Genomic DNA, 16888 nt, shown 5'->3' with positions numbered 1-16888 from the left:
CTTTTATGTGTCTCCCCGACGCTCTTACAGATTGAATTGATCACGGGTCATCCAGCGAGATGAATTGCCGAGATACGAGTGGGACACCCATGAGAAAGAGCCCCCATTACTCTTCGTCCTCCCCTTTGCAAGACACACGCCATAAAATCCCTCGCAGATCCAATTCGCTGAGGCCACGATCAGGGGGCCAAGATCGCTTCTAAGCTTGAGAATCTGCGGAAAGAAAGTTAAGTAAGATCATTCATTTGTACTATTTTATCATCGGATTTGAGTTTTTAGCTAATTTCCTTTCACAATTCCGTGATTTCTAAGATTTTTCTCAGTCTTTCCAGAAGAAATTTGCTCACACAGAGTCAAATTTTGTCAAGTCAGTGAATTAATTTATATTCTATTTTTCATCCTACTTAAATTGCTTAGTTGTTCATTTGATTAGTGTCGGTCGCCATAATCAAATTGGCCAACTTGCGGAAAGTGTTCTGTATGCAAATTTCTTTTATTGCCCACTCACGAGCTCGACATTATCAGTCGGATAGTCAATTGGACGGTCGAATTTGCACTATGAATCACTGCTGAACTCACTCGCGGAATTTCAATTGCTCCAAGAGCGTCAGAGCGAAAGCAATTGGCGAGGTGAGTTGGCTTTTTCTATCTGCAATGAGCTCTGGAGAAATTGAATTCTTGAAGTTAGAAAGGAGTCGTTTATAACAAGAAAACTGTGCATATGTTTTTTCATCTTCAAAGTTTAGAGAAGCTTCTCCTCAAGCTATTGACCCCCTTCCTCGCGCTGGCGTCTCTCGTGTGCACCCTCTGGGGACCATCTGAAATTTTTCCTCACCCACACGAGGGATTCGCGCAATTTGGAAAGCCACCCGCGCCGCCCCATTAATAATTCCATGAAGCGCCGTATGTATTTCTCAGTGGGACACACGAAAGTCAATCTCACATGGGAGGAAATTGCACAATTCTGCTGCTTCCTGAATTCCACCCCCGAAGCCCCGCACTTTCCGCATGGAAATGAGCAGCGACGAGCCTCGGGACCTGCAGTGAGTTAATTAGGGGCCCTTTCGTCGCCCTCCGACCATCGGCAGATCCCACGAGCATCATGCTTTGGTGAGTCAGTGTCTATTACGAGCGCTCGCGTCTGTCGTCCAAAAGGCATACACAATGCCACTCCATTTAATGTAGTTATCTTGCCCGTAGATCCCATTATGTTGGGGGCAGAGGCACTTCCTTCACCCTCCCGCCGACTCCTGAGCCGTCGCGGCGCCTGCGCGGCGCGCATTCGGCGCGCGCACGCCGTCTTTGCTCTCTCGACTCTTCTGGAAGACGAGTTGACCGGAGGGTAGATTGAAGATTGTCTTTTTTTTCCACCCAGTCAATCCTACGTGTTGGATATTCTGAATTTCTTTGAAGGTTCTTTCAATCATCCTTTCATTATGCCATAAAATATTTGATTTTTTGATTATTTTCTGTATATTCAATCAACATTGCCACACATTGTCGACAGAGGGCAGCAGTCAAGAACACATAGCGATTCTCCCTTTGGATCCGTTGTAATGTTTCTGAGACTGCAATGCAATTATTTCTCCTAAATATATTAATTGAGACTGAAAAAGCTTTCTAATGAATATCAAAGATCCCTAAATGAAAATCGAACGTAAAACTTTACTGAAATGAATTGTATCTACGAAAGCGCGCCAATTCTGGCATCAACTCTGCGCTAGAACAAAGATAATGGCTTCTCCAGCTCTACCAAGCCCTCAATTGGCTCTCTCGCGTTTGCTTGTGTCTCTGAGAGCGGGTCTCCGAAGTCGCGACCGAGTCCGTCGCATTTGCTGCCACCAACAGTGCGCAGTGTTGAGTCGTGCCAAGAGCGTCGCGTGAAGGTGAGAAGCATCTCAAAATCTCTCTCAAGTGAAGCTGAAAAGGGAGCCTGAAAAGAGCCCAAACAGCCACCAAAAAGGTATCACAATCGCCAGGCAAGAGCGCCAAAGAGTCGCGAGGGCGCCCGAAATCGCTCCTGTCAGTGGATTTCCATGGATTAAGCGAGGCCGAGGGGCGGTTTAGCGAGTTTTCCGTGACTGAAGGAAAGCGCCACCCTCTTCGCCAGGAGAGACATTTCGTCGGGTGGTCTTTGAAGGCCCCAGTGCCAGAGGAAGTGAAGTGCGTGTGAGTGGAGTGGAGCTGCCCGTTTTTTCTGTGTTGTGTTTGGCCACAGGGAGAAGGAAGGGTTGAACCGAACAAGGAAGCCCCAGACAGCGAGAGAGACCCTCTATTTGCGGCTTGAGAGGCGGATTTTGCGTCCACTTTGGCCATATGTATCGGGCCTCTGTGTGATTTTTCGCCAGAGAGTGTAATACAATACCTGGAGACAAGTGTGTCTCGAAATCACAGTTGAGTGTGCAAAAGAAGTTGAGAAAATGTCGTCTTGGGGATTTGTGTTCGGATTCGTGCTTTCGACGCTTTTTTCGGATATCACAGTCAGTGTGCAGGTGAGGATGAATTCTTCTTCTTTTTTTTGTTTTTTTTTGGGGGTTGGAAAAGGAAAAGGAGGCTCTCTCGCATCGATTTTCCATGGCTCTTGTGTCGCAGTCCGTTTGATGGCACCCAACAAATGACGCATATCTTTTGCCATATTTACGACTCTCCTCCAGACTTTCATCCCATTTTACGACTTTCTCGATTATTTTGGGGAGCTTTCCACAATTGAATTTATCACACGCGGAGGAGTTTTTGGCCATTCTGCATGCATTCACGAGGATTTTGTATCACTTTACGGTCTTTACGGGCTTGTTTCTCAATGCTTCCGATGATGGTTTTTCCCTCATCCGGAACATGATCTTCTTCGACACTTTTCACACATCTTCAGCATTCTTGAGCATCTCTCTATCAAATTGTGTCGAATTTGTGGGGGATTCGAAGAGAAATTGGGTGTGTTTCTAATGTCTTTCTGAGGCTCGCCTTGCAAAACCAGACACGTTTTCTGTATCTCTGCTTCACTTCATCATCCACTTTTTTTGCGCTATTTACCCACAATTTTTAGCGTGTGATGCTCTGAAATTTTGTCTGTGTGCTCTCGTGTAAATTTCTCTCCAGATGCTTTTGCCTGATTCTGACCAGAGATTCTCATGAGGAAGTGGCGAGAGAGAGAGAGAAGGAGAAGAATGTGTGTCTGGTGTGTCGAAAGTCGTCTTAGTGGCCGAAGGAAAGGAGGAAAAGAAAGAAACGCGAGAACCTGAATCAATAAATTTGTATCATGTTTTATAATTCCTATACATATGATTTTCATGCTGAAATGTGAGTGTGTGTTTGAGAGTTAATATGGCATAGGAGAAGCATTATTTATACAACTCTTTCACTGCTTCATTTTTCCATCTGTCTGTCTCGCATTCGCCACAGCACAGAACTTATGTACAAGTACACAATATCGAGAGAATATCGTGGCAGCCATACATAAGTTTTTTTGGTATAAAACCAGATGAAAGTCACATATTGATTTTTCAATATTCTCTCAACATCCAACATTACATGCACAGTTGTGCGCTATATTTACAAGGAGGGGAAAGAGCACATATATTTACCTCCTCCTTTTCGCCATATTTACTTAACTCTCCCACCTTCCAAAGCATTTTCCAACAGACCCGAAGAAATTCTACACCCGAGCACCGGAGTTGAGAAATGCCAGTATGAATTTCTAGAATTTCATGCAATCTCCAACACAACAGGCCCACCATTTTTCACCTCAGCACACCCACAAAATCCTCGCGGAGAAATTCCGCCAACCGCACTGATAAGGAAAATTGTCGGAGAATTCCAAGACCCAAAACACACACACTCACACACCGTTTTCGCCATTGGACAATCAAACATGGAAAACTCCCTCGGCGCTTTATCTCGTGATTTATGATTTTTCACATTAAAAGTTTCCCCAAGAGTTTTCTCTCCATTTGCAAACAATAATTGGATGTGTTTCTCGTGGTTGAAGCTGTGAGTTGGGGGGTGGTTTTTGGCCTCATGTGGGGATGGATGGAAATTCTTGAGAAAGTCATGCACAGTGTGACTCTCTTCAAATTAATCATTTTCCTCAAGTTGTGTCGGGCTTTTCCCTCCCCCATTCCGCAGAAGAGATGATTTCTTCTGCCTCAAAGCCACAAAGTCTCAACGCAGTGAACAAAGAATGTTGAGACTTAAATTAAGTAGCTCAAAGGCTTAAGAGATGTCCAAAGGCAATGCTTTTCAACATCTTGTGTTCTTGCAAATGTGGAATTTAATTTGAAGAAAACATAATTTTGAGACGTCGAATTGTGCAAAAATCGATTTAAAAAGACATTTATTAAGCCTCTCTTGAAATATATTGTTTACAAGTGAGAATTGGCTTTGTGCTACATTGACTAAAAGTTGAGTTGGCGTTCTTCAAGCAACTCAATTAAACTCTCGTTCCCCTTTTTCCTGAGAAAGTGCACAAACTCTGTATTTAGCTTCGTGTGACTTTATATGCTTCTCCACAGATACTTTGATGACAATTAAAGTTGAAGAAAATCCCACACAGACAATCTCTAATGACTCTGTGAGCTTTTTTTCCCACAACCAAAAAAGAAACCCACCAAACTTCCTCTTCAGGCATTCGTGGGGCACTTTCTTCCCTCTCCGATGATTTAATTATGATTTGATGCATGAAAACTTTAGGGCGTCGTTAGAGTTATGAATTGGGTAGAAAAATTAAAAAATCATCAGTTTGGCTCATTCCATGAGGAAAATGGTTTGTCTATTTGTGTGTGAAAGCTCTCAAGCACTCTCTGTATCGAAATTTATTATCTCCAAATAGAGCTTCAATTTTAATTAAAATCCCATCGGCTTCCATGGAGGCGAAATAGATGTACTGACACGGAAGAAAGATTAATTAATTAATTTATGCGCACAAGCTTCGTCATGTATAAATGTTGGAAAATGGTTTATATGTGCAGGCGCTGGATGCTGGGGGGATGAAAAAATCTGCAATTTCAGCCGGAAAATCCTTGGGAAAACATTCCCAATGATTACTGTGTGCTCCAGTTTCGATGCTCTCGCTGTCCCAAATATTCTGTCAGGGACTCAATTGAGAGGACGAGTAGTTTTTTTTCTCGTCCTGCACTCTGAGGCTCAGGGAATAAAATAAATCAATTTGAATATAGGGGATTTTAATTTAAATCCCGTCCACCATTAAATGCGCACCGTTGCTCATTGGGATCGAAAGCACACACAATGCAAGTCATTTTTTTCCGCCCTGCACTCGAATATCCGTTGTCATGTCGGGAAGTCCCATTGGTATTCACAATGGATGCCGAGGGATTTTCTTTCTCTGGGATTCTGGGCTAGGAAAAACATAATAAATCACTGAACGAGCGGACACAGCCAATGGGAAATCGCCAGAGAGAGAGAGAGAGTCTCAAGTGTTGTTTGCCAGCAATTGAAAGAATTATCGTGACTAATTGGTCGTGTCTTTTCCACTGAAGGCTGCATCGCCACGATGGGAGCCCCAGATCGCCGTGCTCTGCGAGGCGGGTCAAATCTACCACCCACAGTATTTGTCCGAAGAGGGCAAGTGGATGTCCGACCTGAAGATTAAAGTGCCCAACTCTTCGTGCTTGAGGGACAAAATCGATTTGCTCGATCACTGCAAGAAGGTGAGTACAATTAATATTACAAAAAAAAAGTATTGACGGCAGTTATAGATTATCTTCTACGGTGTCTAAAATGCTATCATTCCTAGAAATCCGATGAAAAATAGCGCCATTGTGAATATTTCAATGCAAACTGCATAAGAAGACGTTTGTTCCTACTCTTTGTACATGTTAAAAAGCCATTCAAAATATGTGAAGATGAACTATAACACAAATAGTCTGTTCTGCAGAGTTGTAGGCTATGAAATCACCTTTCCAAATTACTATTAATTTTGAAAATCCGCCAAAAAATAGCGCTGCTATGATTATTAATACAACCTGACGAGCATTTTCGTCTTTAGCATGTTCTAAGAAGTTGTAGGCGATAGATTAACCGTCCCAAAATCCGCCCAACACTGTCCGCAATTCCGCATTTCACCTGCAGAGGTTCGGCCAACACGCCGATGGGCTCAATTTGCCTACCTGTCGACCGTGCATGCATTATTCACATTTTCATGAGTGTTGCGCGAGCGGAAAAAGGGTTAAAATTGATTGAATACAGACAAAAATGTTCTCCCTGTGTTTTTTTTCGTCGGAAAAAATCAATACAGCGTGTGTAAATTCATTTGCGGCAAATTTGAATTTGTCGAGAGTGTTTCAGTAGTGGTGGAAATGAATTTTTGAAATAATCCCTTGATAATATCATTTGGAATTAAAACAGAAGGTTATTTTATACTCACGAACAGTGCAACTGTTATTGCTTTAATTAGGTGTTTCGCCTGAGTGAATGGGCAATCAAAAAGGGGGTGATTTCAGCGGGAGCTTTTATCCGGGAAAAAAATCAAAATGAATTATAAGCAAATTTATTGTGGCAGCGGAAGTATTGGGGAGACAAATTAAAAATTCCATAAACGAATATTGATCATTCAGATAGCATGAAATATAAATGTAAAATCTATAATCTGACTCTTCCGCTCTTGTCAATTTAGGCGTTGGCAGGAAATCAGACGCGCGAAATCTCATGAATCAGCTCGCCTAATTTATTTATCAAATTTCACCCTGTAATTTCCAAGTGTTTCGCTTCATTTCTTCATTAATCTCTCGCACCCCCAAAAGAAGCATTCTCTCGCTGAGGCATTCGCTTGTGGTCGCGGCGGTGCTGAAAGGTGGAATCAATAATTCAATTAAAAACCCACGAACAGCTCTTTTTCATAATCTCAGCATTTTCAGGTGGATTTTTTTCCCCGCCCCACCCCCAAAGCGCCCTCGAGTGCCGCGTTTTTGGGGCGGGGGTGAGGAGAGAAGAGTGTGAGGCCAGTGGCTGATGAAAAATTCACTCGTACATTATTCATTGACTCCCCCGCTCATTATGGCTCTCATGGGGTGAATTTGTACATTTATATTTTTCTCCCCTTTCATGCCCCAATCGAAATGACTGTGAGTCACGTGACAGAGGAGTGAAACTCGTGCCCACCTCTGCGCATCTACGCACCATTTGTTATTCTCCTCGGGGAGTGTTTTGTTCGTGCAGTCGAGGGTCGGTGTGTTTGGCAATATGTGGATAATATTCCAAATACACCGTGTCGCCACCCTTGCGAAGGGTGACTGCCTCGGGCCGCCACTGACTGTGATCAATGAGTTGGCCCACCACGAGCGGCGTGTGAGAAATGTGGGGCCGACAATGCTAATGCGCAAATATGCTCCAGGAACTGGAGGCTCAGCCCAGAGTGTCGCTCAGCGAACGCTGTATAAATTGAGGCAGTGGAAGCGAATGAATTCACCCCAATTTAGTCAGCTTTAGGGGGTAGATTAGACTAGATATTCGATTCGGGACTCATTTTCAGGACAGTTTGCAACGAATCTAGAGAGACGAGAAAGCAATTTGTACACCTTTGTCAATGTTAAATGTGACTTAGGTCAAGAATATCGATTAATATCAATTTTGAAAGTGAATTGTTCACTCTAATTTGATCAATAATCTATAGAATTCTTGCTTTTCAAGCTCATTATGAAATGAAAATAACATTTTCCATCCACTGAATAAACATTATGCGCAGTTCCAGCATTCACATCTCAACCGACACAGAGGAATTCACTAAAGCTCACTTCATTTTCATTATCCCCTACGCTCTGTATGAAAATCATCAGTGGTTGGCATGAGCGGTGAAGAATGGGGAACTACATTTCCTCATTTTCCTCACACCATCGACCAGGGCTTTTGTGTGAAATTACATTTCCAAATTTTCCCATCTATCTCGTGGAAATTCTCACACGACTTCACACTCAAACATTTCACACACACTTTTCACGACAATTCCGGAGGAAGTTTTGGGCGCACGAGGCTGAAAATCACGTAGAAAATTCAACACCATTTCTCCAATGGCGACGTGGAGAACAGATAAAAGCACCCCGGAGAGCTTTTTCGTGGTTTGGGAAAATAAATGGCAAAGAGTGGATTTCGGGTTGTGATGGACTTTGTATTGATGGTGGATAATTTGGTGGATTTGGGGAGTCAATTTTAGGGGTTGATTTTGCCACCAATAGGAAATTCGATAGCGCGCTAGTCAATTAAATAAAGTGTTTGGCAAAATTGACCTAATAAAATAAAGTGCATGCTAGAAAGTTAATCGATTTTGTTGAGAATGCATTGGAAGCTCTTCTGTCGGAGACAAATTTATGGTAATTTCACCCTCTCTCGCGCGCTCATCCATTTTAATTCATTTTCCCCCATAACATTCGCAGTGCAATACAGTGGAAAATGCTGAAATGTCGAATGGAGTCTTCATGATTTGCCATAAAAATTGAATTACCCACGCTTTTCCAGCGCGCTCATTCTGTATGTTTAAATGCAATTTGTGCTCCAATGCGCGCCTTTCAGCATGACTCAAAATAGCTGTTCTCATTTCCACAGGAAGCATATTTCAAACTTTTTGTCCCCGGAAGTGGAAAAGCTTTCGCTGTCGGCGACAAGGCTTGAAATAGTGTCACTTCTCAGTTTATCGGGATAGTGAAATATGTAACTGCAAAAGGTCTCGAGAGGATTCTGGTGGATATTTCAACGTCCAACAGTTTTGCACTGACAAAATTTACGACTCTATGCAACTTTGGATTAATATCTTATTAGATAAGATGTCAAAAGTTTGGGGCAAATTAAAATAGCGCTTAAATGGCGTCTTAGTTGTCTATTAGATGTTTTAAGCAGTATTAAGAGGGAATCCTGCAAAAATTACATGATTAATCTTTATTGAGCTTTTACATTTATGAATTTTAATAATTCAAGACTTATAAAGTTAAATAATGTCGTTCCACTTTGCCGAAGAGGTAAATATAATTTAGAAAAATGAATATTGAATGACACAACTTAGCGAGAAAGACAAATATTTACCATTGTCGACGGTAATGAGCGCAGGCTGTTTACCAAATTACCCAAAATCACCCATCAATTTGAGACAATTTCTCAGGCAATCCACCTCTGCCTCTCCGTGTAATTTCCATTGCCAGTAAATCAGTGATTATTCTCTGCATGTACAAATTGTCACCACTCCTTGGGCAATTCCCAACTGCGATGAATGGCACTCATGATCTCAATTATGCAAATGACACCTCTCTCTGCGTTGCAGGTCTATCCGGGGCGTGATATCACGAACATCGTGGAGTCGCCGCACTACCAGAAGATTGGCGGCTGGTGTCGCCAGGGAGCCACGAGTCAGGGCAAGTGCAAAGGTGCCCAGCGCTGGATCAAGCCCTTCAGGTGCTTGGGTGAGTCACATTCCGCCAGCTTGATGAGCGCAATTCCGCCAGAACCCCTAAAGACACCTCCCGCCATGCTTCCAGAAGGTCCTTTCCAGTCTGACGCGCTGCTCGTGCCCGAGGGTTGTCTCTTCGATCATATCCACAATGCATCGCGCTGCTGGCCCTTCGTCAGATGGAACCAGACCGGAGCGGCCGCCTGTCAGGACCGCGGCATGCAGATGAGGAGCTTCGCCATGCTCCTGCCCTGCGGCATATCCCTCTTCTCCGGCGTGGAGTTCGTCTGCTGTCCCAAGCATTTCAAAGGTATGACAACGGCTAACAACTCCCTCTCTTCTTCATTTGCAAGGGGTGGACAAGTGAAGTGAGTCACTTTGAGGACTCCAAATTGGGCTCTATTATCAAAAGTTATCAAACTACGCTTCAAAATTCCCTAAATTTATGATTCTACAATTTTAAATTTCTTTAAAGACTTTAAAAATAACTTTTCTTACCCTTTTTACTCGCGGTTAAGTGTTCTACATTCGTTAGTTGTCTTCCTCGTTTTTTTCCCTTCTTCATAATCTCCCGAGCTTTAATGAAGCTTTTCCTCTACATACGTTGAGAGCCATTTTAATTGGAATAGCAGGACAAATAGAAGCTCCGGGCGTGAAAACTTTGGTACAGCATTAGAAGTTTTAAGCGTGAGATTGTCTTTGCAGATGAAGACCAAATTACATTGTTTGGAAATATTAAATTTTCACTGTGCTAAATCTTGCAAAATGCTCTTTTTGGGAGCGCGCGCTTAGCAAAAAGGAAATCCGCAAATAGCTCTTGTGGAAAATCATGAGCAAATAGCGAGACTTTGCTGAGTCTCAACAGAATAAAGTGATTGCCTTGAGAGAGTGTGTGCTTTGAATCCAGCCTTCGGAGAGTCATTTCGTGTTGATTTTGTGAAATTCTCTGCCCCAACTTTTCAAGTGCACGAAAAGAGGCAAGAAATGGCCCGAGAGCGAGAGTTTGTACGATAAGTGGGTGAAATATTTCGTGTGCGGGGGCGTCAAATGAATAAATTGGCCCAACTTAATTGCCTCTCAACCCTCGCAGATGCGGTCAAAGTGAAGAAAATCGATTTGCCCGTCATGTCGCCTGAGTTGGAGGGATTGCCCATGTCTGACGACCTCGAGGGCGACGACGACGACGATGTGGACATCAACGAGGACATGCTGGCCGACGAGGAAGGCGACGATGAGGACGATTACGACTCGGACGAGGACACTGGCAGCGACTCCGAGGATTCTGGCGCCTCTGATGAGAACTGGGACATGCCCGGCGGATCACTGAGCGGAAAGGATCAGACTATCATCAACGAGGTGAGTGCGGAGCTTTGGTAGACGCTTTGACACGGTGCTGAGGCTTTCTTTTCTCTCTCTCTCTCACCACTCTGCCTTCCGTTCTGGCTGATGGGCGTCGTCAGAACCCCTCGACAATGTCACCGAGCACAACTCTGAAGCCCACTGAGCAAGTTGCATCTTCGTCCAGTGCTCTGCCCACTGTCGATCCCTACTTCACTCACTTTGACCCGCGACTCGAGCATCAGAGCTACAAAGTAATCATTTCAAGCGCTCTCTAGTTATGCTAACATTATTATGATTTCCTTGGCTTGTCCTCGCATGCTTGAGCACAGAGATCAACCAAAAAAACATGTGTGTTTCTTGTCGCTTTCCCAGGAGGCGCAGCAGCGGCTGGAGGAGGCGCACCGCGAGAAGGTAACGCGCGTGATGAAGGACTGGTCTGACTTGGAGGAGAAGTACCAGGACATGCGTCTGGCCGATCCCAAGGCGGCGCAGAGCTTCAAGCAGCGCATGACGGCTAGATTCCAGGTAAGTGGCGGAGGAGACCTGAGCCAGAAGCTGACGCGGCGTGCGAGGCTTTCCTGATTGATGAATTTTAGACCTCTGTTCAGGCACTCGAGGAGGAGGGCAACGCCGAGAAGCACCAGCTGGCCGCCATGCATCAGCAGCGCGTTCTGGCGCACATCAACCAGCGGAAGCGCGAGGCGATGACTTGCTACACCCAAGCCCTGACCGAGCAGCCGCCAAACGTACGTTTGACCTTCCCCCTTTCGCCACCCTCGGCTAGAGTTTCTCGAAGGATGTGAAGTTTTAAATTTGATAAAGAGAGAAAACCGCAAATGCCTCAAAAGTTGATAAAGAGTTGGCGAATGAGGCACTTAGCATGCGAAGCAGAAAAGCTCTCTTCTGGCGCTTTCGAAAGTATAATGGTGGTGTGCATATCAATTTGACAGTCGCACCATTCCAACTGAACACCCCTCAAGAACTCTGCAGCATTCCGGGTGGCAATTAATTAGACAGAGAGTGACAAATGTTGTGGTAAAAATTGCAGGCTCATCGTGTGGAGAAGTGTCTGCAGAAGTTGCTGCGCGCTCTGCACAAGGATCGTGCTCATGCTCTGGCTCACTATCGGCATCTGCTGAGCTCCGGCGGCACTGGTGGCCTCGAGGCGGCGGCCTCCGAGCGCTCCAGGACACTCGAGCGCCTCATCGACATCGACCGTGCCGTGAATCAGTCACTCTCCATGCTGAAGCGCTATCCGGATCTCTCGGGCAGGATCTCGCAGCTGATGGACGACTACATCCAGGCGCTGCGCTCCAAGGACGAGACGCCCGGCTCCATGCTGGCCATGACGGAGGAGGCGGAGGCGGCGATCCTGGACAAGTACAGAATAGAGGTGGAGCGCAAGGTGAACGAGAAGGAGCGGCAGCGCCTGGCTGAGAAGCAGCGCAAGGAGAAGCGCGCCCAGGAGCGCGAGAAGCTGCGCGAGGAGAAGCTGCGGTCGGAGGCGAAGAAGCTGGAGGCGACGGTGAAGCAGCAGCAGCAGATGAAGGAGAAGGCCAGCGAGGAGGAAGTGAGGAAGTATCAGAAAGCCGACCAGAAGGATGCCAAGGATCGCGATGAAGACACTACTGTTGGGTAAGTTCGCAACTTTCCATAAATTACCATTTCACAGCGTCAAACTTCTGCGCGAGTTCACGAACACGCTTATCCTTCTTGTGCAATTTGAAATTCAATTTAATGCAAGATGGGCGGAATGTCGCTGCAGAGCGCGACGAAAAACCCAGTGGAGCGGCAATTGACATTCCACCATTTGCTACATTGCATCCTGCACAGGAACACACGCCCTAATTGATGGCGCAAAGCTGCTGCATCTCAAGGGGAGAATATATATAGTTTCATTGACGGTCGATTTGAATTAATTGACTCCCTGAATCTGTGTAGATACAATTTTTCCGCTATTATTCAGTGCAATTTTTTCAATCAGTGTTTAATCTGAAATCATTTATCTCACCTGAAGTGTTTTGTGATTGCAATTTATCTGTGAATTTATTACAAAAGAGAAGTCGATGTTGTGTTTTTTTCGACTATTGTGAATCAATTCGTGCTTTTATAATCACAAAAATCGCTATTTCATATTGATTTTTAAATAATTTTTAGTGAAAAATTGTGTTAAAAACAAATTGGCAAATCTAAATGCAATTTGCGCTGAGAAATTCTACGCGATACATTTTGAGTAGCAAAAGTGGGTTGAATTTAGTTTAATTTAATAGAATTTTAACTGGTTTTATTGCTAATTTCGTAAAAATAACGACATTTCTCAGTATATTCGAGCGAATATGCTAAAATTGTGACGATTTCTCTCTTCATTGGCGCCTTTTTGTCTCTCAACGGTCGCACAGAAGAGGCGCTATTTGCCCCTTGTCGCATCTCGTCTAATTGATTTTCCTCTGTCGACAGCGCGGCAGTCACGGCACTTCCCACAGTGGATGACGCAGCTGTGCAGCGGGCTGTCGAGGAGGTGGCGGCCGCTGTGGCGCATCAGGAAGCTGAGCCGCGGATGCAGCACGCTCTGGCTCACGATCTGGGCCACGGAGAGGCGGTAAGTGGGCACGACGGCACGCGCGCGACGCGGATAATTGAGATTGTGCTCTTGCAGATCTACTCCGTGCGCCGGGAGGTGTTCCAGGGACCGGGACACGAGGGCAGGAATGTCTACTTCACTCTGGCTTTCGCCGGAATCGCCCTGATGGCGGCCGTCTTCGTGGGAGTGGCCGTGGCCAAGTGGCGCGCATCCCGATCGCCGCAAGCACAAGGATTCATTGAAGTTGACCAGGTTAACGTGAGTCTCTCTCAATTACTCAAATTACAGCTTCTTTGCCACCACATCGACAGTCACTCGATGATTTCCATGACAACATAAGGCAAATTAATTAGATGTTACGGTGATTTTAATTGGAAATTAGCATTGACTTAATTGTCGCTGCAGGAAGCTATAAATTTCTGATGAAATTGCCAATAATATTAACAGCGCGGTCTTTGACAAGCGCTCGTTTCGATTAACTAGTGAGAAGCTAAGCTTTTTAATAAGAGAGTATAACAAAATTGATCCTGAGGCGCATTTAAGGACTCTAAAGAGAGTTTAGTTGCAGTATTTTTCCTAGAATGTATGCAACAAATCAGAAGCATTTCTGAGACGGTTTTATTCAGTATCCTTGTGTTCTTAGTCATTATCAAAGCTTTGGTTATCCTTAATTCATCAATTGATTTCCTTGGATGACCGCAGAATTGCGCTCAGCCTCTTAAGGAAGGCTCTAATTGAGTATAAGAATACCGCCAAGAATAGACAATTGAACTTTGCTAAAAGTCCTTCCTGGCACATGTTCTTCGCAATGAATTTTTCACCAGTTTCCTTGGAGGAGCTGTCTGAACTTTTCTCCCTCTTTTCCACCCCGCCAGCAGACCATCGGAGCCCCAGTGACACCAGAGGAGAGACACGTGGCCAACATGCAAATCAACGGCTACGAGAATCCGACATACAAATACTTCGAGGTCAAGGACTAAGCGCGTAACCTCGGCGAGTGAGAAGGTGTGTTTGGCGGTGTGCGGAGAGAATCAAAAAAATGGAAAGTATAATCCTTTTATATTCAATAAAAAAAAGAGAAACCGAGAGGAATGCGCGGTGAGATGCAAATTGTGGATGAAGATGAAACAATAATAGCCACAGATATATTTAGATCTTAGCATTACACATAAAGATGAAAAAAAATTACCTATAACTAATTATATACCTTCTGATGAAGATGAGTGGCAAAGACAGCGTTGGTAGGATGATTGGAACACTATATATTGAGGGAGAGTGAAGAAGGAGAAATTAACTGCTATATAACGCAAGTTTGGCTTGCAAAATTGTACAATATCTCATTTTTAATTGTAAAATGTTCAGTCTATCGTTGTCACTGAGGTAAAAAAAAAGGTAAATAAGGAAGAGGGTGAAAAAAAGTGGTGGTGGAGATAAGGAGAAAGAATAAAAAAAGAAGATATTTATTTGAATGCTGCACTTTTATGAAGAATGCACTCAAAAAATCTCTCGTTGTTGTAGTTGTAGTAGAGTGTCCTTTGCAAGATGAATCGTGAGACATTTTTTGGAGGGATTAAACACTGTTACAATCTTTTCCTCATTCCACAAGTCTAATGGAGAATTAAATAAAAAAAAAACAACCGCGCCGTTTATTTAACCACACACAAACACTAACCAAAATCTCTTAGAGAATTTCTAGACGCCTTCAGAACACAAAATTTCACACCGCAAGAATAGCGGTGAGAACACGTAATTATACGAGGAGAAAAAAAAGCTTACAAAGGAATTTTTCACAGAGTCGAAATAAATTTAAACATGAGAGTATAAAAAGCTTCACATAGACTGACTTTTTCCTATATCAAACCAGAGATTCTCGTAGTATTATCATGTCACTCTAGTGCTTTCTGTATAACTCGTATCACAACCCTCTTTTCACACACAATACTTGTGTCTCATTGAATCACACACACACAGAGAATAATCCTATTTATTATGATATATAAAAAAAAAATGCTTCAGGTGAACCGAATTGTGCGAGAGCTTGTTTTATAAATGACAAAACAAAAAAAGATGAAAATATATAGAACAGAATTTTTAACAACAACTTAGAAACTTAGCTGAAGAGAGGTGGAAACAATAGATGGTAGAGATAACATTATTAAACTCATCAATGACACGAAACCACAAATTGCAAGAAAGAAAACATATAAAAGAAAAATCGCGAAAAATGAGGAGAGATTCTCCTTATCCAAAAAAAAAAAATGAAATAATAATAATAATATCACTAAAACCCAGCGTGGATGTCAATGTAAAGCCGCTTCTTTTCTCTGGTAGTCACTGTACTTGTTGTTAGATGAATGAACAATCACGAGTGATATGATTTCGTCTGAGCTTTTTCCACTCAATTCTCACACATCGCTTTCATGTCACTGAGTTTGTGCTTCTCTTGCATTTTGATCGAAATCCTCTTGAGTGACGCGACGCAGAGAAATCCCCGTGAAATTGCTGAGTGATTTCGAATTGGCAATAAAACCAGGTGAGATTAAGTGGAATTTGTTCGCGTTTGGGAAGAAGACATCAACGCAAATATATAATCCTCGTATGAAACTCAGCAAGATGGCACACTTAACACGTCCTTTAAGGCACAGATGAGTGTAACACTCAAAAGGAATCTCCCTGGCAAAACCCCTTTCTCTTCATTGTGCCGAAAATGCAATGCTTAATGGCATTAAATGCAAATTGAGCTTTTGAGCAATTAAAACACAAAATGGGGGTGAGCTTTGCATTCAAGGATGCGCATCACAAGGAGCATCGAAAGAAGGCTTCTCTCATATCTCTATTAGAGCTTCTTTCACACACGCTCCCCCGAATCTTCGCCAAAAGCCTCCGTTTTGGCATCAGTTGGCGCTCAGAAGCTCAATTTTCTCTCTTTTCCGCCCATCCCCCTTCAAAAAAAAGGAAAAAAAGAAAAACAAGACAGACAGGAAACACAAGAAAGGAGAAATCGAGAGCAAAAAAAACACGGCTTAAGAGAAAATGATGGAGTTCTTGCTTTGATGTTGTAATTTGTTACACATCCTCTCAATAAGGATATTATATTTCATAAGGAGATTAATAACGTTGGTTCCCTCCTATTCAGATGAAGATGATGAAGAAGAAAATTGATAAAAATCACGTGAAGAAACATTAGGTATTTTACTATATAGTTAGTCAAAAGGTAGAATGTCGGAAGTCGCGCAGAGTGGCATCATGAGATGGTGAAAAAGAGCAAGACAGACACACACACATTCTAGAATGAGGAATATATGTAATACAAGTAATAAGTGAAGAAGAAAAAAAAATACCATAATTGTATTTTACGATAGAACCTAAACTATATATTAATGTTAATTGAATATTGTAATTGGAATTAACTTTAGGTGCTTAGGTTTAAAAGAAATTTAAATGTGGAGGAAAAATACTTTGTGAGATAAGGAGGAGGAACTAAGGTTAAATTTAAGGCAGTGACACACACCCAGATCATTTTGACGGAGGAAGAAAAAAAATTCTAGTCCAAAATCGAAGCTTAAATGTATAAAAAGAAA

General features: G+C 43.2%; 1 protein-coding gene across 9 annotated transcripts; it reads left to right on the top strand.

Moving 5' to 3' along the window:
* The first annotated feature begins 1853 nt into the window (after nucleotides 1–1853).
* On the top strand, nucleotides 1854–16276 carry LOC132265044 (amyloid-beta-like protein). 9 transcript variants are annotated; one of them, XM_059765476.1, is made up of 12 exons: nucleotides 1854–2492; nucleotides 5493–5663; nucleotides 9260–9398; nucleotides 9477–9695; nucleotides 10476–10741; nucleotides 10846–10977; nucleotides 11099–11251; nucleotides 11323–11472; nucleotides 11775–12361; nucleotides 13184–13325; nucleotides 13383–13565; nucleotides 14186–16276. In XM_059765476.1, the coding sequence occupies exons 1-12, from the start codon at nucleotides 2421–2423 to the stop codon at nucleotides 14285–14287; spliced, it is 2316 nt and encodes a 771-aa protein (XP_059621459.1). In that variant the 5' UTR covers nucleotides 1854–2420; the 3' UTR covers nucleotides 14288–16276. The 9 variants fall into 9 exon arrangements, with proteins under 9 accessions (XP_059621459.1, XP_059621455.1, XP_059621454.1 ...); XM_059765472.1 differs by having other exon boundaries at nucleotides 9474–9695; nucleotides 13383–13559; XM_059765471.1 differs by having other exon boundaries at nucleotides 9474–9695; nucleotides 13383–13559; nucleotides 14183–16276.
* Nucleotides 16277–16888: the final 612 nt, after the last annotated feature.

This window comes from Phlebotomus argentipes, unplaced genomic scaffold (assembly GCF_947086385.1).
Source record: "Phlebotomus argentipes unplaced genomic scaffold, Phlebotomus argentipes genome assembly contig_2, whole genome shotgun sequence".
In the NCBI taxonomy this organism is placed as follows: Eukaryota; Metazoa; Arthropoda; class Insecta; order Diptera; family Psychodidae; genus Phlebotomus; species Phlebotomus argentipes.
Note: the sequence above shows the minus strand (reverse complement) of the source record. Positions and strands in the feature narration are given on the sequence as shown.

Bases quoted from the DNA above. Each gene is read 5' to 3' on its own strand.
- LOC132265044 (XM_059765468.1), top strand. From the start codon at position 2,421: ATGTCGTCTTGGGGATTTGTGTTCGGATTCGTGCTTTCGACGCTTTTT. The intron at 9,696-10,475 runs GTATGACAACGG...CAACCCTCGCAG, and splicing joins CTGTCCCAAGCATTTCAAAG to ATGCGGTCAAAGTGAAGAAA. The intron at 10,978-11,098 runs GTAATCATTTCA...TCGCTTTCCCAG, and splicing joins TCGAGCATCAGAGCTACAAA to GAGGCGCAGCAGCGGCTGGA.